The sequence below is a fragment of the Manis pentadactyla genome, chromosome 13, assembly GCF_030020395.1.
Source record: "Manis pentadactyla isolate mManPen7 chromosome 13, mManPen7.hap1, whole genome shotgun sequence".
In the NCBI taxonomy this organism is placed as follows: Eukaryota; Metazoa; Chordata; class Mammalia; order Pholidota; family Manidae; genus Manis; species Manis pentadactyla.
In genome coordinates this window covers 20,376,867-20,399,193 of record NC_080031.1, presented here as the reverse complement: position 1 = coordinate 20,399,193, position 22,327 = coordinate 20,376,867, and the positions used below count along the sequence as shown (strand labels likewise).

Genomic DNA, 22,327 nt, shown 5'->3' with positions numbered 1-22,327 from the left:
TGGGACTCTCTCTCTCCCCTCCTCTGGAGGCAGCAACCAAGCTGCAGGCTTCCTGACAGCCACGTCTGCTTTTCAGGGCAAACAGAACACCTGGGGTGACTTCGCCCAGAGCTGCACGCAGGGCCCACTGATGTGCTGTCAGCGCAGGAACATGGTAAGCTGGGCATAGGGATGCTCCCCCTGCACTAGGGGCCTTTGCTTTTTGCCCCTGTCCATTTCACTCAGGAACTGATGGTCAGAGAGCGCTGTCTAGGCATCTGCCAAGGAAGATGCCCAAGACATGGAGGCATGGTGCTCATGAGCCCCCCAGCTGGCCCTGGGCATGGCACCCATGCAGTCCCTTGCACTGTGGACTCATGGGTGTCAGGAAACTTCCTTATCTAGAGCATTACCCAGCTCTTCAAAACTGAGCTAAAAAGGGCTACAGGGAGGCAGGCCAGCCAGGCCCTGGCCTCCCAGGTATCATCCCTCTCCTCTGAGCCCCCATCCTGGGGCTGTGGTGGATCCCCCCACCCCACCCGCTGAGACTCAGGACTCAGGAGTGGGCAGGAGCATGGCGATGCCCCCTCAGTACTGCCTGGATGACAACGACTGGTTTTTCCAGGTAGTAAATATTCACTCCTCCTATCATTGCCTGTGAAAATGGGGGGCAGCCCAAATATACAATTGTCGCCTGGGAATTCAGTTAACAGTGACAATTTTTACTGAGTTCTCCCTCATGGGACAGATGCTAGCCTTAGAAATGTACATATTTCCCAGTTTCAATGCTCCAAGTAACTGCACATGTAGGTCCTAATACTGTGCCCCATTTACCAAGACAGCTCTGACAGACAGACAGGACAAACGCCTTGCCCTAGGTCACAAGGCCTGGAGGTGGCAGAGCTGGACTGGAACCTCGAGGCCTGGCTCCTCCCTTCTCACTGCCCTGCCCCCCTTTCGGGGCTGCACTCATCACTTACAGTGGCTCTACCCCCAAACCGACAGAGGACTGCCCTACTCAGATCCTGGGGCCAAGGACAGCAGTGGTCCTGGCTCACCTGGGAAGCATGTCTGAGATTCCCCATGTGTAGACTCCTTTCACTGACCAGGCCAGGGAAACCAGAGGCCATTACTCTGCCAACATCTATCTGAGGGCTACATGGCCAAATTCAGGGAACCCCAACTCAGCGGCTGGACAGGTGAGCATTTAGAGGCTGTGAGCATTATTCTCTTTCTATACCAAGAGGTCCTTGGAAGTGGCTGCCTCCACAGCCTGTCACCCATCTGGAGGTGCCCCACTTCCCTTGCACAAGCGGCCTGCAGCTCATCCCTGCAGCACAATCACGGACAGGCCCCGCACAAGGCTTGGGCTGCAGTCGCAGTCAGATCTTGTTGTCTTCCCTGCCCTCAAATGGCAGCAAGGGAAGTCATAACAAGATCTGAGGAAAGGGAGTCCAGAGCCAGGACAAGGGGCTGCCTAGGGAAGGTAGGGCAGATTTTGATGCCCGGACAGAGTCTCTGAGGAGGAGCCCAGCATCCAGGGACAGGAGGGCATCCATAAAGGCCCACCCTCCCGGTCCTGCTGGGTCCTGACCTCGACTCCTTTGAACCAAGGAAACCAAAGCCTTCTGCTCACAATTCCAGTGGCATCTCAGTGACCTTCTCTGTCTTCTCTTCCCTATAGGAGAGGTACATCAACTGCACTCCAGTGAATTCCCTCTGTGGGCAGTCACACTGCAGCCCAAATATCTGCCTTCAATGCAGACAAAAGTGCTACCTCCTAAACAGCTGCTGCTCAAGGTGCCAATGTCCTGTACCCTCCCTGCCTCCCACCTGGATGCTGCCGCCAAACCCTCCCTCTCCTCAGCACTGTCTGGAACCAGTCTGACACTCCCACCCCACACCACAGCACCACAAACCCCAAATCAGTAAGAACCTTTTATTGAGCAAGCACACAATTCAAGATGGTGGCATGAGAGGTGAGACGAGAGAAATCCTCTCAAAACCACACATAACTAATCCTAAAAGAGCAATAGGAAAGAAGGGTGCACCAGACTGCATACACCTGGAGAACAAAGCAGACCTCATGAAACAGGGTAATGTACCAAAGCCTTGATTCGGTGGGACCCAAGCCCTAAAATCACTCCAGCTCACCAGCAGGAAGAAGAGAAATGGAGCAGGGAGAGGGTCGAAGCCTAGGACTGCTGAACACCCAGCCCTAGAGATCTCCTTTGGGAGCACAAACCTACATTGCATGGTGCTCTGGAGATTAGTGGGGTTGGAAAGCTAAGACAGGTGTAATATTTGGAGACACTGGGATTCCAGCCATTTGTGGACGACGGGATCCACATCCATCTGCTCTGGGACAACAGAAAGGCGGGCAGTCTGAGAGGCTTCCTAGAAGTGAGAGGGCTGCTGAAGGGGTGGGGCTTGCATGGAGCTTGCTGCACAGGAGAAAGGGATAGGTGGACAAAGGATATTATTGTAAGGATAAAGGGGTCAGCCCAACAAGAGGATATAACTATTATAAATATCTATGCACCCAATATAGGATCACCTACATGTGTGAAACAAATACAGAATTAAAGGGGAAAATTGAATGCAATGCATTCATTTTGAGAGACTTCAACATACCATTCACTCCAAAGGACAGATCAACCAGACATAAAATAACTAAGGACACAGAGGCACTGAACACATGAGAACAGATGGACCTAACAGACATCTACAGAACTGTACACCCAAAAGCAGCAGGATACACATTCTTCTCAAGTGTACATGGAACATTTCAAGATTAGACCATATACTAGGCCACAAAAAGGGCCTCAGTAAATTCAAAAAAGACTGAACTTGTACCAACCAGCTTTTCAGATGACAAAGGTATGAAACAAAAAAAATGAAAAAGCCCACAAACACATGAAGGCTTAACAACATGTTCCTAAATAATCAATGGATCAATGACCAAATAAAAAAGGAGATCAAGCAACATATGGAGACCAATGACAACAATAATTCAACACTGCAAAATCTGTTGGATGCAGCAAAGGCCGTGCTAAGTGGGAAGTATATTATTGCATTACAGGCCTACCTCAGGAACAAACCCATATGAACACTCTATAAACTCACGAGGCCCAAAGTGAACAGAAGGACTGACATAATAAAGATTAGAGCATAAATAAATAAAATTGAGAAGAATGAAACAGAAAAATTAAATGAAAGCAGGAACTGGTTGAGGAAATAAACAAAACAGATAAACCCCTAGCCAGAAACGACAACTTTCTAGAAAAATACAACCTTCCAAGGCTGGCCCAGGAAGAAACAGAAAATATGAAAGGACCAATTATCAGCAACAAAATTGAATTGGTAATCAAAAAACTACCTAAGAACAAACCTCCTGAACCAGATGGATTCACTGCTGAATTTTACCAAACATTTAGTGAAGACCTAATACTCATCCTCCTTAAAGTTTTCCAAAAAGTAGAAGAGGAGGAACTCCCAAACTCATTCTATGAGGCCAGCATCACTCTAATGGCAAAATCAGGCAAAGACACCACAAAAAAAGAAAATTACAGACAAATATCCCTGATGAATATGGATGCAAAAATACTCAACAAAATATTAGCAAACCCAATTCAAAAATACATCAAAAGATCATCCATCATGATCAAGTAGGATTTATTTCAGGGATGCAAGCATGATACAACATTCAAAAATCCATCAACATCATTCACATTAACAAAATGAAGAACAAAAACCACACTATCATCTCCATAGATGCTGAAAAAGTATTCGAAAAAATTCAGCATCCACTCATGATAAATTCTCTGAACAAAATGGGTATAGAGGGCAAGTACCTCTACATAATAAAGGCCATATATGACAAACCCACAGCCAACATCATACTTAATAGTGAGAAGCTGAAAGCTTTTCCTTTAAGATCAGGAACAAGACAAGGATGCCCACTCTCCCCACTATTATTCAACATAGTTCTGGAGGTCCTAGCCATGGCGATCAGGCAAAACAAAGAAATAAAAGGCATCCAGACTGCTAAGGAAGAAGTTAAACTATTCCTACTTGTAGATGACATGATATTGTACATAAAAAACCCTAAAGAATGCACTCCAGAACTACTAGATCTAATATGTGAATCCAGCAAAGTTGTAGGATACAAAATTAACACACAGAAATCTGTTGCATTCCTGTACAATAAAGATGAGCTAACAGAAAGAGAAATCAGGAAAACAATCCCATTCACAATCCAATCAAAAAGAATAAAATACCTAGGAATAAACCTAACCAAGGAAGTGAAAGACATATACTCTGAAAACTACAAGACACTTGAAAGAAACTAAAGAAGATAGCAATAAATGCAAGCACATCCTGTGCTCATGGATAGGAAAAATTAACATTGTCAAAATGAGACCATCCTGCCTAAAGCAATCTACAGGTTCAATGCAATCCCCATCAAAATACCAATAGCATTCATCAACAAACTATAGCAAATAGTTCTAAAATTCATATGGAACGACAAAAGACCCAAAATAGCCAAAGCAATAATGAGAAGGAAGAATAAAACCGGGGGGATTACGCTCCCCAACTTCAAGCTCTACAAAGCCACAGTAATCAAGACAATTTGGTACTGGCACAGGAACAGAACCACAGACCACTGGAACAGAATAGAGAGCCCAAATATAAACCCAACCATATACGGTTAGTTAATATATGATAATAAGGAGCTATGGACATACAATGGGGAAATGACAGCCTCTTCAACAACTGGTGTTGGCAAAACTGGACAGCTACATGCCAGAGAATGAAACTGGATTATTGTCTAACCCCATACACAAAAGTAAACTTGAAATGGATCAAAGACCTGAATCTAAGTCATAAAACCATAAAACTCTTAGAAGACAACATAGGCAAAAGTCTCCTGAATATAAGCATGAGCAACTTCTTCCTGAACGCATCTCCTTGAGCAAGGGAAACAAAAGCAAAAATGAACACATGGGACTACATCAAATTAAAAAGTTTCTGTACAGCAAAGGACACTATCAACAGAACAAGGCGGCATCCTACAGTATGGGAGACTATATTTGTAAATGACATATCCAACAAGGGGTTAACATCCAAAATACATAAAGAACTCACATGCCTCAACACCCAAAAAGCATATAACCCAATTTAAAAATGGGCAGAGGATATGAAGAGACAATTCTCCAAAGAAATTCAGATGGCCAACAGACACATGAAAAGATGCTCCACATCACTAACCATCAGGGAAATGCCAATTAAAACCACGAGGTAGTATCACCTCACACCAGTAAGGATGGCCAACATCCAAAAGACAAACAACAACAAATGCTGGAAAGGATGCAGAGAAAGGGGAACCCTCCTACACTGCTGGCTGGAATGTAAGCTAGTTCAACAATTGTGGAAAGCAGTACGGTGGTTCCTCAAAAAACAGGATTACCACTTGACCCAGGAATTCCACTCCTAGTAATTTACCCTAAGAATGCAGGAGCCCAGTTTGGAAAAGATATATGCACCCCTATGTTTATCGCAGCACTATTTACAATAGCCAAGAAATGGAAGCAACCTAAGTGTCCATCAGTAGATGAATGGGTAAAGAAGTGGTACATATACACAACAGAATATTATTCAGCCATGAAAAGAAAAAAAATTCTACCATTTGCAACAACATGGATGGAGTTAGAGGGTGTTATGCTCAGTGAAATAAGCCAGGTGGAGAAAGACAAGTATCAAATGATTTCACTCATCTATGGAGTATAAGAACAAAGAAAAAAACTGAAGGAGCAACACAGCAGCAGACTCACAGAACCCAAGAATGGACTAACAGTTACCAAAGGGAAAGGAACTGGGAAGGGAGGGTTAAGGGGAGAAAGGAGGCATTATGATTAGCACACATAATGTAGTGGGGAGGGACATGGGAGAGGCAGTATACACAGAGAAGGCAAGTAATGATTCTATAGCATCTTACTACGCTGATGGACAGTGACTGTAATGGGGTATGTGGTGGGGACTTGATGACAGGGGGAGTCTAGTGACCGTAATGTTGTTCAAATAATTGTACATTAACGATACAAAAAAACCCCACAACTCTATGTTCATCTTGAAACATACAGAAAAAAGCATTTGGCAAAATTCAACATCAATTTATGATAAATACCTCTAAAAACAAAGTGGGTTGAGAGAAATCTTCTGCATCCGTGGATGTTTTATTGCCCTTGTCTAGCTTGGAGTAACACTTAGTCTACAGGCACACACCTGATCATCTACATTTGCTCTCTTACAGCACTAAACTGTTTTCTACCTTTATCAAGCATCTACCTACCACTTCAGCATTTTATTAAAAATAATAATAATAATAGTAATAATAATAAGGGAGAAATGTGGGATTCACATACAAATCAAGTATAAAAATCAAACGAATATTCATATTTGACCTGATTGTTTATAGTTCATAATGCATGATCAAAACCGAAAGTTTCTGTGATGACTGCCCTTGTACTGTTCACCTTGTAAGAACTTTTTCACTATATAAGAATTTGTTCACCATGTAAAAGAACTTCTTCGTTATGCTTCAGAAGATTGGAGACTGACGAGAATTAGGCTTGGGGTGGATTAATGATTGTGCATTGAGCATTGAGTCCCCTATACAGAATTTTATTGTTGTTAACAACCATTTGATCAATAAATGAGATGCCCTCTCAAAAAAAAAACCAAAAAAACAAAGTGGGTTGAGAGGGAACATGACTCAATAACCCACAGCCAAAATCACAATGGGAAAAGCAGAAAATGTTTCCTGTAAGATCAGGAACAAGACAAGGATGTCTGCTCTCAACACTTCAACACAGTACTACTACAAGTCTCCGCCACAGCAATCAGAAAGAAAAAGAAATCAAAGAAAGCTCCCCAAATTGGTGAGGAGTAAGTAGGAGTAAGTAAAATTGCCATTATTTGCAGATGGCATGGCACTCTATCTAGAAAACTCTAATGAGTCCAACAAAATTAAAACTAAGCAATGAATTCAGTAAAACTGCAGGATACAAAATGAATATACAAAAATATATAAAAAAACAAATTTGCAGAAAGAGAATGTAAGAAAACAATCTCACTTGCAATTGTAGCCAAAGTAGTAAGAGATCTGGAGGATGTTTAACCAAGGAGGTGACAGAGCTGTATTCTGAAGATGCTAAGATTACTGACGCAAGAAACTGAAGGTGATGCAAGTTAACGCAAAGCATCTCATGCTCATGGAATGCAAAAATTAAAAAGGTTGGTATTCATACTAAAATAAAAGTTAGTAGTATTGTTAAAACTACCTGTAGCTCTGGGAGGAAATTGTAAGTTGGTGCAGCCACCATGGAAAGCAGGATAGAGGTTTCTCAGAGAACACTGGGAAGGACACTGAATGGTGACTTGCTAGGGATGCTAAATGGAATTACCTACCTGCCTCATGTGACCCTTGAGGTAGAGAGCAGGTGTATGCAGACATGGACCAAGTAGAACTTTCATGAGTTGACTTTAAGATGAAGTTGTTCCCTGTGGAGACCTTGCAGGGAAAACAAAAATGTCACTAAGCGGGTGAACCCGACCCACTGGGCTTCTCCATTAAGAAGGGACAGTCCACTAGCAGATGGCTTCTTTTCAGAGGCAGGGAGGGTGGGTCACAGTGGAAGCCGTGATTTGCAGGCAACCTGCCTCGTGCAAGGGGTTGAGAAGGGTGCACTCACCTATGACTATTCAGCCTCCCTGCTGAGGTCAATCTCCCCAGCAGCACGCCCTAAAGTCTCCCCACCTGACTCCTCCTAGGCGGTTGTGGGGAGCCAGCTGCCTTCCTCAAGCTCTCCTGTGCACAGGCACGCAGACACACACTATCCTAGGCCGCACAGTGCTCTAACACACACACACACACCACCACACGTGCAAGAGCTACCAGACACACAGACACATGGAGGGGAGCCGACACCACAGCGATGCACTCACTAGGGAGCCAGGCCGCGCAATGCAGCCCCAGAGACCTTGACACACCCCCGGCCTTCCACGCCGACCCATATGGAGCACAGGAGGCCCCCCACCCCCGCGGATGCACCCTCGCAGCGCCTATGCCTGCGTGTCCACCGACCAGACTCCCGACATGGAGGGCCGTGCTGGGCGTCCGTTGAGGGCGACTCTGTTTCCTTACTACGTTGCCCCCACCCCCAACACACACGAAACGACACCGCCAGCCACCGCCAACTGTCGCTCACCACCAGCCTTGGATGCTGCCCTGCCCTCCCACTCTCAAAGCCACTGCCTTGCCCTCGCCCTCTAGGTGCACACCTGCCAACAACAGCCTTGGAGGTCCGCCCCGCGCACGGACACCCACCTCCCGCTGCTGCGGACGCCACAGCCCACCACAGAGGCAGCCCGTCCATGATGCTGCACACCACAGACCCCGCTCCCCGCCTTCCGCCGCCGCCTCTCAGGGCGCACCTGAAGAAGGCGGGTTGGACTCCGCCCCAGCAGCGAGGCGCCCCAGCCTGCAGCCTCCCGCAGCGGACGTCTTCCCCACCCAATCCCTCCTTGACCCTCGACCTGTCGCTACCCGCCCCCTGGGAATGGCCGCTTACCGTGAGCTGCCGCTGCGAGGAAGACGGAGCCCGCTCCCTGGCGAGGGGGGCACCTGGAGCCGGCGGGAGGAGGGTGCGGGCAGTCGCTGTCGGAAGACGCCTGCAGGCGGTGCAGGGTTTTGGAGAGGGAGGCCAGCGTCACGGGGAGAAGGCTTTGACGGCGGATGGGTGGGAAGCACCGACGAGCCGGCGCAGGCGGAAAGCTTCCTCTGCCTTAGATGGGTGAACACTGTTAGAAGTAAAGATGGCTGGCACCGGAAGTGGGCGGTATCGACCGTTGGAGGAACATGCGCGCCATAGGCTGCGCGCAGACCCTGACCCCTTAGGGCGGTGCCTTTCCCCCGCAGAGAGGCAGGCAATGTAAATGGGAGAGGTAGCAATCTGGAAGGGCATGCGCGGCTCGGTTGCGCGCCGACACTGCGCCCTTCGGGAGCTGCCCCTCCCCCCAAAGAGGCGAGATTTGAAACCGGAGGGAAGGCGGGACGAGTATGCGCGGCGCGGACCCCGCTCCCTTAGGGCGCTGCCCCTCCCCCCAAAGAGGCGGGCACTTCAAACAGGGGCGAGGGGCGAGGGGCGAGGGGCGGGGGGGCGAGCAAGCGGGATGAGCATGCGCGGGGACGTCTTCGCGCGGACCCCGACCCAGAGGTCGATGGCCCTTCATAGTGGCCGGCATGGGAAATGGGGGCGGGGTCTGGCGGGACGAGCATGCGCAGTGACGTCTACGCGCAGACCCGCCCCCGAGGGCTATGCCCCTTCCCCCGAAGAGGCGGGTAGTGGAAACGGGTGAGGCGGCAGAATGGAGGAGCATGTGCGGCTCCGCTGCGCGCGGACCCCGCCCCCTTAAGACCCTGCACCTCCCCCCAGAGGCGGGCACAGTAACCTGCGGCGCTGGGATGCGGGAGGAGCATGCGCAGCGCAGACCCCGCCCCTTTAGGACAGTGCCCTTCCTCCCCATAGTGGCAGGCACTGGAAACGGGGGCGAGGCAGGCAGAAAGAGCATGAGCGGCTCCGCGGCGCCCGGACCCGTCCTTTAGGGAGCTGCCCCTCTCCCCAACGGCCGAGCGCGCGCATTACCACCGAAGGACGCTACCCTACCCTCCCAGTCTCCTCCTTGCCCTCGCTGTCTGAATGTATACCTGCCCTCAGCGAACGGACACCCCCGCCTCGCGCCGCTGCGGACGCCACGGCCCGCCATGGAGGCAATCCGTCTACGCTGAGGCTCACTGCAAACCCCGCTCCCCGCCGCCGTCTCTCAGGTCGCACCTGCAGACGGCGGGCTGGACTCCGACCCCGGCCGTATACCGCGCAGCGAGACGGTGCAGCCTGCAGCCTCCAGTAGCGAACGCCTTCCGCGCCCGACCCCTCCCCGACCCGTCGCTGCCCACCCCCTGGGGGTGGCCACTTACCGTGAGCTGCTCATGCGAGGTCAGGCCTGGTGCGAGAGGAGGCCACAGGCGGTCGCTGTCGGAGGGCGACTGCAGGCGACTCAGGGCTTTGGCGAGCAACGGTAGCGTCACTGGAAGAAGGACGTGGCGGCGGTGGGGCGGGAGGCACCGGCGGGCAGGCGCAGGCGAGAACCTTCCTCTGGGGCGGATGCGTGCGCACTGTTTGGAGGAAGCATGGTGGGCACCGGAAGTGGGTGGTGTCGGCCGTAATATTCGCGCTTACCCCGCCCCCCAAAGAGGCGGGCACTGGAAGCGGGGACGTTGGGAAACGGAAGGAGCATGCGCTCCTGGGCTGCGCGCTGACCCTGATCCCTTAGGGCGCTGACCCTTCCCCCAAAGAGGCGGGCAGAGTAAGCTGGGGCGCTGGGAGACGGGAGGAGCATGCGCGTCGCCGAATGCTCGCAGACCCCGCCTCCTTAGGGCGGAGCCCTTCCCCCCATAGTGGCAGGCACTGTAAACGGGGGCGGGGGCAGGCGGGACGAGCATGCGCGCTACGTCCCCGCAAGGATTCCCCCGCATCTTAAGGCGCTGCCCCTCCCCCCAAAGAGTCGGGCACAGCTGGGGCGCTGGGAGACGGGAGGGGCACGCGCGGCGCAGACTGCGCGAAGACCCCGCCCCCTCAGGGCGGTGCCCTTCCACCCATAGTGGCAGGCACTGAAAACCGGGACGGGGCAGGCGGGAAGAGCCTGCGCGGCGTCGTCTACGCGCGGGACCCGCCTCTTGAGGGCGATGCCCCTCCCCCTAAACAGGCGGGTAGTGGAAACGGGGGAGGTGGCAGGCGGGAAGAGCATGCGCGGCTCGGCTGTTCTCGTACCCCGCCCCCATAGGGCGCTGCCCTTCCCCCCAGAGAGGCGGGCACTGGAAGTGGGGCGCTGGGAGGCTGGACGAGCATGCGCGGTGGCAACTGCGCGGGACCCCGCCCCCTTAGGGCGGTGCTCCTCCCCCCAACGACGGGGAGCTCGCGCGTCCATCCCACATTCCTCTGTGGGGTGCAACATCCGTGTGAAATAAAAGGAGATGAGAAAACTGAGCAGTTTATCTAGATGATAAACAATTAAGGGGTAGATGCTGTGAGAGTAAAAGTGAGAATAACTTCAGATTGCATGTAGGGGAATGTTTACTAATCTTAAGAACTGCCGTCAAGTAAATGAAATTAGGCATGGAAAAGTGATACTGAGTAATGTCATTTCTGGTAATTAAATAATATTGCAGAAACTGTCAGCTCCCCCAAACAGCACAGCTCTGGGAGCCTGCCTGCCCCTCAATCCGCCTGCAGCTCTCCCCTTTCGTCAGGGCACAAGCTGAGCGTTGCATAGTCCGGAGGTGAGCAGTTCCACCATCCTGAACACCTGGGCCCAGGTCTGGCGCCCTGGTGGTGCTTCAGTTCTCATGGTCCACTGGCCTTTGGAAATGAGAGGGACCAGGGAGGCGTGAGTAGAGTGGCAGCTGCCTGCCTGTCTCTCCTTCCCGTGCAGAGCTGCTGCATCTGCGTCCAATCTGGCAGCTTCCTTCCCTGTACAGTGTAATACCAGAAGAGTTCAAAGCCAGCTATTGTTCTCTAAAGGGTGAGACTTTTCTATCCTTATACTGTCACTGCCCCCGACCTTGTCAAATTCCCGTTCCTCAGGCAGAGTTGCCTGAAAAGCCCATATACTTAAAGGCACTCAGACTAAACTGAATTGGGCAAATATCCATTGCATCCACTTAAAAATAACAAGAACTGGAGATACAAAGTATAATAAAACACATACTAGGCAACACATTCGTTATATTTGTTCTTCATTCATTTGAACAACATGCACTCTGCACTTGTCACTGGGGATAATGGTGGGTTAGGCAGGCATGGTTCCTGCGCTGGACATGGACATCCACTCTCCACCTTCCTCTCTGCAGATGACATCCGTGGGCATCCTCACCCTCAGAAACCTGGAGAGAGGAAAGAGCATTAAGTAACGGGTACCTATGACCTGGCTCCTTGCCTGTGCAGTCACTTAGGCTGGCTGTGCCCCTCTGTCAGAGGGACTGCTCCAATCAGGGTGCTCCTCTGCACACCAGTCCCTCCCTGCAGGCCCAGTGACTGCTCCCTTCCCTCACCCCTTGAGGCAGAGGATGGCAAGAGCCCCACTTTTGCTGTCTCACGGGCACCGAACCATCCCTGGGGTTTCTCTACATCCTGCCCCAACCAGTATGGCCCCACCATTCGGTGTCGCAGAAGGCCTTGGATGGCTTGCCATCATCTCCCCGTTCGGACCATGACTGGTGGAGTCGTCCCCCTGGGGGCTCACTGAATAGCGGGAGGGACAGACGACGGACAAGTATATGACCACCAGGAGTGATACAATCCATGGAGGAAAACAAAATCGATGGTGTGAAAAAGAATGATAATCCAATTTAATAACAAAATCTAATTTAGGCAGGATGGAGATTACGTTTAAGCCAAGTCCTGGAGAACAGAAAAGGAGCCAGAAAAAGTGGATTCTAGTTGAAGGAGGAAGCACGAACAGAGGCCCAAAGATGGGAGAGAGCTTAGTGTGCTCTAGAAATTTAAGGAAGAGAGGGAGGGACGGAGGGAGGAAAGGAAGCAAAGAGAAAGGCTTTGTTGCTAAGTGTTGCTAAGTGGCATGATTTAGAGTTAAGTCAGCAGATAGATTCAAAAACACTTGATTATGGTATTTTTAAAAAGATTCTCAGCCCTATAAATCATATATGGACTTTTATCCCTCCTCCCCTAGCTCCTTAACTATGAACATTCTCAGTTTAGCTAATATTTAGTGACATTTTTTGTTTCCATGTGAAACATGCTTCTGGTAAAATACATACACACTTAAGGAAATATCTTATTTCAACCTGTGCCCAACATACAGCTCACACAGACACTTTCCCTAACCCCTGCCCCTCACTGCCTCTTCAACTGAAGATGTTGTAAATTCAAACATGCAATTAGCTAAAACCCTCTAATGGTTCCGTCCGTGAATCTGCTGCTGGTCAGTGCAGCCCGAGCGGTATTAGGAGTCCCAGGCAGTTCAGCGGCTCCCAGGTGGCACTGTGACACCAGCTGCCGGGGATGAGGACTCCTAAGACCAGACATCATTCTGTCCTTTCTTTGGAAGAGGCCCTGGCCTTGGGCCCTCACCCTCGTCCATCTATTGAGGGGACACAGGTAGAGGATGGTAGGGTCCATCCCAGCCCTGATGGTCTCTGTGCATAGTGATCATCAGTCTTCCTGGGAAAAGTGTGGACCTTTGAGGGAAACTACTTCTTCTAGACCATTCTAACCCAAGCTTTCAGAAAGATAAGCCTCTGTCAGATTCAGGGTCCACATGTGTCTCTACTGCTTCTGGTTCCTTACTGGGAAATGGCGTAGATGACTCCAACCCTTAAGGGACACATCACTTGGTCTAGTTGGACAGAATTGTGTCATGTAAGGACATCTGTTATTAGCTATGATGGTTAATTTTACACATCAAGTTGGCTAGCCCACAGTACCCAGATATTTGGTCACGCACTTGCTTGATGTTGCCAGGAAGAGTTTCTTAGATGACATTAACATTTAAATCAGTAGACTTTGAGTAAAGCAGATGACTCTCCATAACATGGGTGGGACTCATCCAATCAGTTACGGGCCTTAAGAGAAACAGGTGGAGGTCCCTGCCAGACTGCCTGAGGACGTGGGCTGCAGCACAGACTCTTCCTGGGGCCTCCAGCCTGCCCTAAAGATTTCTGGACTTTCAGGCTTGCACAGTCATGTGAACCAATTCCTTAAAATAAAATCCTCCCTCTTTCTCTCCATCTCTCTCTCATCCCCACACCACATACACATGCTGTCGGTTCTGTTTTTCTATAGAACCCTGACTCATATACTAGCTAACTACACATAAAAATATAACCCTTTAGGAAGCTCAATTTGAGAACTCCTTTTGTAAGCATTTAATATCATACCTTTGAATGAGGAGTGAGGATCTTTATCTCCTCCCAGAGCTGCCACACTCTGGCTACTAACCCCCATGTTGCTTAAACTTCCTAAGCCACAAACCCCCATTTGTAAAATGAGAGTAAATTGGCTATTCTGTTAATTTTAGGAGTTGGTACAAAGAACATAAAACAAATGTGTGTGAAAATGCTATGGTATTTTGGTATTGTATAAATGTATATGTATAAATGGTATTATGCAATTAATAATGTTAGCCTTATTGCCTTTAATAACAATTTGTATACATATATAATTACAAAATATTTCATCCACAAAAAACACACTCTGTTTCTTAGATTCAGTTAAAGAATTTCAGTTTCTGACTGGAGTAAATATTTCTCCAATTAACTGACAAATGTAGAGGATCCTCCACTGAGCACAGGAGGGGAGATGTAGAAATAGCAAACACTGTTTTTGTTTTTAATAAATAAGAGCTCTGGTTCACATTAGTAAAATGAGATGAATAAACATTGTAAATAAATGTTTATCCTCCTCACTTAGGTTCTTTGAAGAATAAATTATATAAGCAAAACCCCTGCTGAGAGTTATGTGGACAAACACTTATAAAGAAGAAAAGAGAAAGAAAAGGAAGAGAGGGGCGGAAGATGGCGGCGTGAGTAGAGCAGCGGAAATCTCCTCCCAAAACAACATATATCTATGAAAATATAACAAAGACAAGCCTTCCTAGAATAAAGACCAGAGGACACAGGACAATATCCAGACCACATCCGCACCTGAGAGAACCCAGCGCCTCGCGAAGGGGGTAAGATACAAGCCCCGGCCCCGCGGGAGCCGAGCGCCCATCCCCCCAGCTCCCGGCGGGAGAAGAGCAGGCAGAGCGGGAGGGAGACGGAGCCCGGGGCTGCCGAGCACCCAGCCCCAGCCATCCGGGCCAGAGCGCAGGGCCCTCGATACTGGGAAAACAGGACAGCAAGAACAGTGAGCGGGCACTGGAGGCCGGGTGTCGGAGGACATAAGAAAAGTGTGCGACCATTTTTTTTTTTTTTTTTTTGCTTTTTTGCTGTTTTGTTTTGGCGAGCGCTTTTTGGAAGTCTTAAAGGGATAGGGACCCCAATACTAGGGAAACAGGGCAGAAAGACCGGTGAGCAGAGGCCCGAGGCTGGCACCGGAGAATAAAGACAAACGAGCAACCAGCTTTTTTTTTAATTAAAAAAAATTTTTTTTTTTTTAAATTAAAAAAATTTTTTTCTTTTTTTTTTTGGTGGTCGTTGTTTTGTTTTGGCGGGTGCTTTTTGGAAGTCTTAAAGGGGCAGGGCGGGACACTTAATCTAGAGGTAGGGAATCCGGGGATCTCTGGGCACCCTAACCCCTGGGCTGCAGGGAGCAGGGAGGCCATTTACGGAGATAAATAGCCTCCAGGCCGCTCCTGCTCCAACGCGACTCCACCACTTTGGAGCAGCAGCCCGAGCCAGGCCACGCCCACAGCAACAGCGGAGATTAACTCCATAGCAGCCAGGCAGGAAGCACAAACCCTGTCTGTGCGCAGCAGCAGCACAAGCCACTAGAGGTCGCTGTTCTCCCAGGAGAGGAGGGCCACAAACCAACAAGAAAGGAAGTCCTTCCAGCTGTCACTCATCCCAGCTCTGCAAACTATTCCTATCACCATGAAAAGGCAAAGCTACAGGCAGACAAAGATCACAGAGACAACACCAGAGAAGGAGACAGACCTAACCAGTCTTCCTGAAAAAGAATTCAAAATAAGAATCATAAACATGCTGACAGAGATGCAGAGAAATACGCAAGAGAAATGGGATGAAGTCCGGAGGGAGATCACAGATGCCAGAAAGGAGATCACAGAAATGAAACAAACTCTGGAAGGGTTTATAAGCAGAATGGATAGAATGCAAGAGGCCATTGATGGAATTGAAATCAGACAACAGGAACGCATAGAAGCTGACATAGAGAGAGACAAAAGGATCTCCAGGAATGAAACAATATTAAGAGAACTGTGTGACCAATCCAAAAGGAACAATATCCGTATTATAGGGGTCCCAGAAGAAGAAGAGAGAGGAAAAGAGATGGAAAGTATCTTAGAAGAAATAATTGCTGAAAACTTCCCCAAACTGGTGAAGGAAATAATCGAACAGACCACGGAAATACACAGAACCCCCAACAGAAAGGATCCAAGAAGGACAACACCAAGACACATAATAATTAAAATGGCAAAGATCAAGGACAAGGAAAAAGTGTTAAAGGCAGCTAGAGAGAAAAAGGTCACCTATAAAGGGTAACCTATCAGGCTAACATCAGATTTCTCAACAGAAACCCTACAGGCCAGAAGAGAATGGCATGATATATTTAATACAATGAAACAGAAGGGCCTTGAACCAAGGATACTGTATCCAGCACGACTATCATTCAAATATGACGGTGGGATTAAACAATTCCCAGACAAACAAAAGCTGAGGGAATTTGCTTTCCACAAACCACCTCTACAGAACATCTTACAGGGACTGCTCTAGATGGGAGCACTCCTAGAAAGAGCACAGCACAAAACACCCAACATATGAAGAATCGAGGAGGAGGAACAAGAAGGGAGAGAAGAAAAGAATCTCCAGACAGTGTATATAACAGCTCAATAAGCGAGCTAAGTTAGGCAGTAAGATACTAAAGAGGTTAACCTTGAACCTTTGGTAACCACGAATTTAAAGCCTGCAATGGCAATAAGTACATATCTTTCAATAGTCACCCTAAATGTTAATGGACTGAATGCACCAATCAAAAGACACAGAGTAACAGAATGGATAAAAAAGCAAGACCCATCTATATGCTGCTTACAAGAAACTCACCTCAAACCCAAAGACATGTACAGACTAAAAGTCAAGGGATGGAAAAACATACTTCAAGCAAATGACAGTGAGAAGAAAGCAGGGGTTGCAGTACTAATATCAGACAAAATGGACTTCAAAACAAAGAAAGTAACAAGAGATAGAGAAGGACACTACATAATGATAAAGGGCTCAGTCAAACAAGAGGATATAACCATTCTAAATATATATGCACCCAACACAGGAGCACCAGCATATGTGAAACAAATACTAACAGAACTAAAGGGGGAAATAGACTGCAATGCATTCATTCTAGGAGACTTCAACACACCACTCACCCCAAAGGATAGATCCACTGGGCAGAAAATAAGTAAGGACACGGAAGCACTGAACAACACAGTAGAGCAGATGGACCTAATAGACATCTATAGAACTCTACATCCAAAAGCAACAGGATATACATTCTTCTCAAGTGCACATGGAACATTCTCCAGAATAGACCACATACTAGGCCACAAAAAGAGCCTCAGAAAATTCCAAAGGATTGAAATCCTACCAACCAACTTTTCAGACCACAAAGGCATAAAACTAGAAATAAACTATTCAAAGAAAGCAAAGAGGCTCACAAACACATGGAGGCTTAACAACACGCTCCTAAATAATCAATGGATCAATGACCAAATCAAAATGGAGATCCAGCAATATATGGAAACAAATGACAACAACAACACTAAGCCCCAACTTCTGTGGGACACAGCAAAAGCAGTCTTAAGAGGAAAGTATATAGCAATCCAAGCATATTTAAAAAAGGAAGAGCAATCCCAAATGAATGGTCTAATGTCACAATTATCGAAATTGGAAAAAGAAGAACAGATGAGGCCTAAGGTCAGCAGAAGGAGGGACATAATAAAGATCAGAGAAGAAATAAATAAAATTGAGAAAAATAAAACAATAGCAAAAATCAATGAAACCAAGAGCTGGTTCTTCGAGAAAATAAACAAAATAGATAAGCCTCTAGCCAGACTTATTAAGAAGAAAAGAGAGTCAACAAAAATCGACAGTATCAGAAACGAGAAAGGAAAAATTACGACGGACCCCACAGAAATACAAAGAATTATTGGAGAATACTATGAAAACCTATATGCTAACAAGCTGGGAAACCTAGGAGAAATGGACAACTTCCTAGAAAAATACAACCTTCCAAGATTGACCCAGGAAGAAACAGAAAATCTAAACAGACCAATTACCAGCAATGAAATTGAAGCGGTAATCAAAAAACTACCAAAGAACAAAACCCCCGGGCCAGATGGATTTACCTCGGAATTTTATCAGACATACAGGGAAGACATAATACCCATTCTCCTTAAAGTTTTCCAAAAAATAGAGGAGGAGGGGATACTCCCAAACTCATTCTACGAAGCTAACATCACCCTAATACCAAAACCAGGCAAAGACCCCACCAAAAAAGAAAACTACAGACCAATATCCCTGATGAACGTAGATGCAAAAATACTCAACAAAATATTAGCAAACTGAATTCAAAAATACATCAAAAAGATCATACACCATGACCAAGTGGGATTCATCCCAGGAATGCAAGGATGGTACAACATTCGAAAGTCCATCAACATCATCCACCACATCAGCAAAAAGAAAGACGAAAACCACATGATCATCTCCATAGATGCTGAAAAAGCATTTGACAAAGTTCAACATCCATTCATGATAAAAACTCTCAGCAAAATGGGAATAGAGGGCAAGTACCTCAACATAATAAAGGCCATCTATGATAAACCCACAGCCAACATTATATTGAACAGTGAGAAGCTGAAAGCATTTCCTCTGAGATCGGGAACTAGACAGGGATGCCCACTCTCTCCACTGTTATATAACATAGTACTGGAGGTCCTAGCCACGGCAATCAGACAAAACAAAGAAATACAAGGAATCCAGATTGGTAAAGAAGAAGTTAAACTGTCACTATTTGCAGATGACATGATACTGTACATAAAAAACCCTAAAGACTCCACCCTAAAACTACTAGAACTGATATCGGAATACAGCAAAGTTGCAGGATACAAAATCAACACACAGAAATCTGTGGCTTTCCTATATACTAACAATGAACCAACAGAAAGAGAAATCAGGAAAACAACTCCATTCACAATTGCATCAAAAAAAATAAAATACCTAGGAATAAACCTAACCAAAGAAGTGAAAGACTTATACTCTGAAAACTACAAGTCACTCTTAAGAGAAATTAAGGGGACACTAATAGGTGGAAACTCATCCCATGCTCGTGGCTAGGAAGAATTAATATCATCAAAATGGCCATTCTGCCCAAAGCAATATACAGATTTGATGCAATCCCTATGAAACTACCAGCAACATTCTTCAATGAACTAGAACAAATAATTCAAAAATGCATATGGAAACACCAAAGACCCCGAATAGCCAAAGCAGTCCTGAGAAAGAAGAATAAAGTAGGGGGCATCTCACTCCCCAACTTCAAGCTCTACTATAAAGCCATAGTAATCAAGACAATTTGGTACTGGCACGAGAGCAGAGCCACAGACCAATGGAACAGACTAGAGAATCCAGACATTAACCCAGACATATATGGTCAATTAATATTTGATAAAGGAGCCATGGACATACAATGGCAAAATGACAGTCTCTTCAGCAGGTGGTGCTGGCAAAACTGGACAGCTACATGTAGGAGAATGAAACTGGACCATTGTCTAACCCCATATACAAAGGTAAACTCAAAATGGATCAAAGACCTGAATGTAAGTCACGAAACCATTAAACTCTTGGAAGAAAACATAGGCAAAAACCTCTTAGACATAAACATGAGTGACCTCTTCTTGAACATATCTCCCCGGGCAAGGAAAACAACAGCAAAAATGAGTAAGTGGGACTATATTAAGCTGAAAAGCTTCTGTACAGCAAAAGACACCATCAATAGAACAAAACGGATCCCTACAGTATGGGAGAATATATTTGAAAATGACATATCTGATAAAGGCTTGACGTCCAGAATATATAAAGAGCTCACACGCCTCAAAAAACAAAAAACAAATAACCCAATTAAAAAATGCGCAGAGGAACTGAACAGACAGTTCTCCAAAAAAGAAATACAGATGGCCAACAGACACATGAAAAGATGCTCCACATCGCTAATTATCAGAGAAATGCAAATTAAAACTACAATGAGGTATCACCTCACACCAGTAAGGATGGCTGCCATCCAAAAGACAGAGAACAACAAATGTTGGCAAGGCTGTGGAGAAAGGGGAACCCTCCTACACTGCTGGTGGGAATGTAAGTTAGTTCAACCATTGTGGAAAGCAGTATGGAGGTACATCAAAATGCTCAAAACAGACTTACCATTTGACCCAGGAATTGCACTCCTAGGAATTTACCCTAAGAATGCAGCAATCAAGTATGAGAAAGATCAGTGCACCCCTATGTTTATCGCAGCACTATTTACAATAGCCAAGAATTGGAAGCAACCTAAATGTCCATCGATAGATGAATGGATAAAGAAGATGTGGTACATATACACAATGGAATACTACTCAGCCATAAGAAAAGGGCAAATCCAACCATTTGCAGCAACATGGATGGAGCTGGAGGGTATTATGCTCAGTGAAACAAGCCAAGTGGAGAAAGAGAAATACCAAATGATTTCACTCATCTGTGGAGTATAAGAACAAAGGAAAAACTGAAGGAACAAAACAGCAGCAGAATCACAGAACTCAAGAATGGACTAACAGGTACCAAAGGGAAAGGGACTGGGGAGGATGGGTGGGTAGGGAGGGATAAGGGGGGGAGAAGTAGGGGGGTATTAAGATTAGCATGCATGGGGGGGTAGGAGAAAAGGGAGGGCTGTACAACACAGAGAAGGCAAGTAGTGATTCTACAACATTTTGCTATGCTGATGGACAGTGACTGTAAAGGGGTTTATAGGGGAGACCTGATACAGGGGAGAGCCTAGTAAACATAATATTCGTCATGTAAGTGTAGATTAGGGATACCAAAAACAAAACAAAACAAAACAAACAAACAAACAAAAAAGGACTGTTCCTGTGTGGTAACCTCCAATGAGTTCTACGCAAGGGTATAAAGGGCATATACAAGTGTAGGCAAAGGGTCTGTTTGCGTTTATACAGAAATCAAAGCCTAATTGGGCTACCTTGAAAATGAACTAAGATACGCTATGAAAGAGAACTTCCAACATCAGCACTCTCTGGAAGACTCATGCCAGAAGACGGTCATCAAGAAATCCCAACAAAGATCAACGCACTGCTACAGCTGTAAATGCACTCATCCCACCAACTCCTGGACTTGCCATGGGAATGAAGGAGATATCTAAGCTGGCCTGTGCATACAGTGAAAAAACAAATTTGACTGGATCTATACTGTTGGAACTCAACCAAGAATTAGGAGAAGTGCAAATTGTAGCGCTCCAAAATCTTACAACTACAGACTATTTACTGTTAAAAGAACATAAGGGATGTGAACATTCCCCAGGAATGGGTTGTTTTAATTTGTCTGATTTCTCTCAGACTGTTCAAGTTCAGTTGGACAATATCCACCATATCATAGATAAGTTTTCACAAATGCCTAAGGTGCCTAACTGGTTTTCTTGGTTTCACTGGAGATGGCTGGTAATTACAGATATGCTTTGGTTATGTAACTATACTCCTATTATGTTAATGTGTGTGCGCAATTTAAGTAGTAGCTTAAAACCTATACATGCTGAAGTTACTCTACAAGAAGATATGTCAAAGAAATAATCTTCCCAGGTTTTCTGCCGCCTGCTACATCTATAGCTTTTCTTCTTCCTTCCTAATTACAACCCTTAAATAGAATTCGTGCCTCATATCAAATTTACCGAGTATAATAATTCTTCCAAGTGGTAAAGATACCTCAAGACAAATGCTGGGCATAGAAGCTACAGGGCATAAATATGCAAAGAAATAAAAAGCTAACCATTTCAAACAATAAGGCTTCTCTCTCACTTACCAACTTTACATTTCCCTGTATGGCCCCGGAAGATGACTGGTTAGCCAGAGACGGGTAAGATTCCTCAAGGGAGGAACAACCTAAGACAGGCACAGTCGCAGAGGGGTCATCAGGTGAGAAATTGGGGATCAACAGAGGTGAGGCTTAGAACCTCACCCCCCCGTTCTGAGAGAAATCTTCTGCATACGTGGATGTTTTATTGCCCTTGTCTAGCTTGGATTAACACATAGTCTACAGGCACACACCTGATCATCTATATTTGCTCTCTTACAACACTAAACTATGTTTTCTACCTTTATCTTGTATCTACCTACCACTTCAGCATTTTATTAAAAATAATAATAATAAAGAGAGAAATGTGGTATCCACATATAAATCAAGTATAAAAACCAAATGAGTATTCATATTTGAACTGTTTATAGTTCATAATGCATGAGCAAAACCGAAAGTTTCTGTGATGACTGCCCTTGTACTGTTCAC

The 22,327-nt window shown here is 46.4% G+C and overlaps 2 protein-coding genes across 2 annotated transcripts in view; one reads left to right on the top strand and one right to left on the bottom strand.

Annotated features, from left to right (window-relative positions):
• LOC118921065 (acetyl-CoA acetyltransferase, mitochondrial-like) overlaps positions 1 to 9,059 on the bottom strand; it is a 38,994-nt gene extending 29,935 nt beyond the window's left edge. The window contains exons 1-2 of the mRNA XM_057490344.1: positions 8,613 to 9,059; positions 7,450 to 7,552 (exon numbers count right to left, since the gene is read on the bottom strand). Coding sequence (XP_057346327.1) covers positions 7,450 to 7,495 — 46 coding nt within the window. The 5' untranslated portion in view covers positions 7,496 to 7,552; positions 8,613 to 9,059. The remainder of the gene's footprint in view (positions 1 to 7,449; positions 7,553 to 8,612) is intronic.
• A 2,840-nt stretch (positions 9,060 to 11,899) lies between these two features.
• Positions 11,900 to 22,327, top strand: part of LOC130680474 (uncharacterized) — a 73,347-nt gene continuing 62,919 nt past the window's right edge. The window contains exon 1 of the mRNA XM_057491100.1: positions 11,900 to 12,006. Within this exon, the coding sequence (XP_057347083.1) occupies positions 11,900 to 12,006 (107 nt within the window). The remainder of the gene's footprint in view (positions 12,007 to 22,327) is intronic.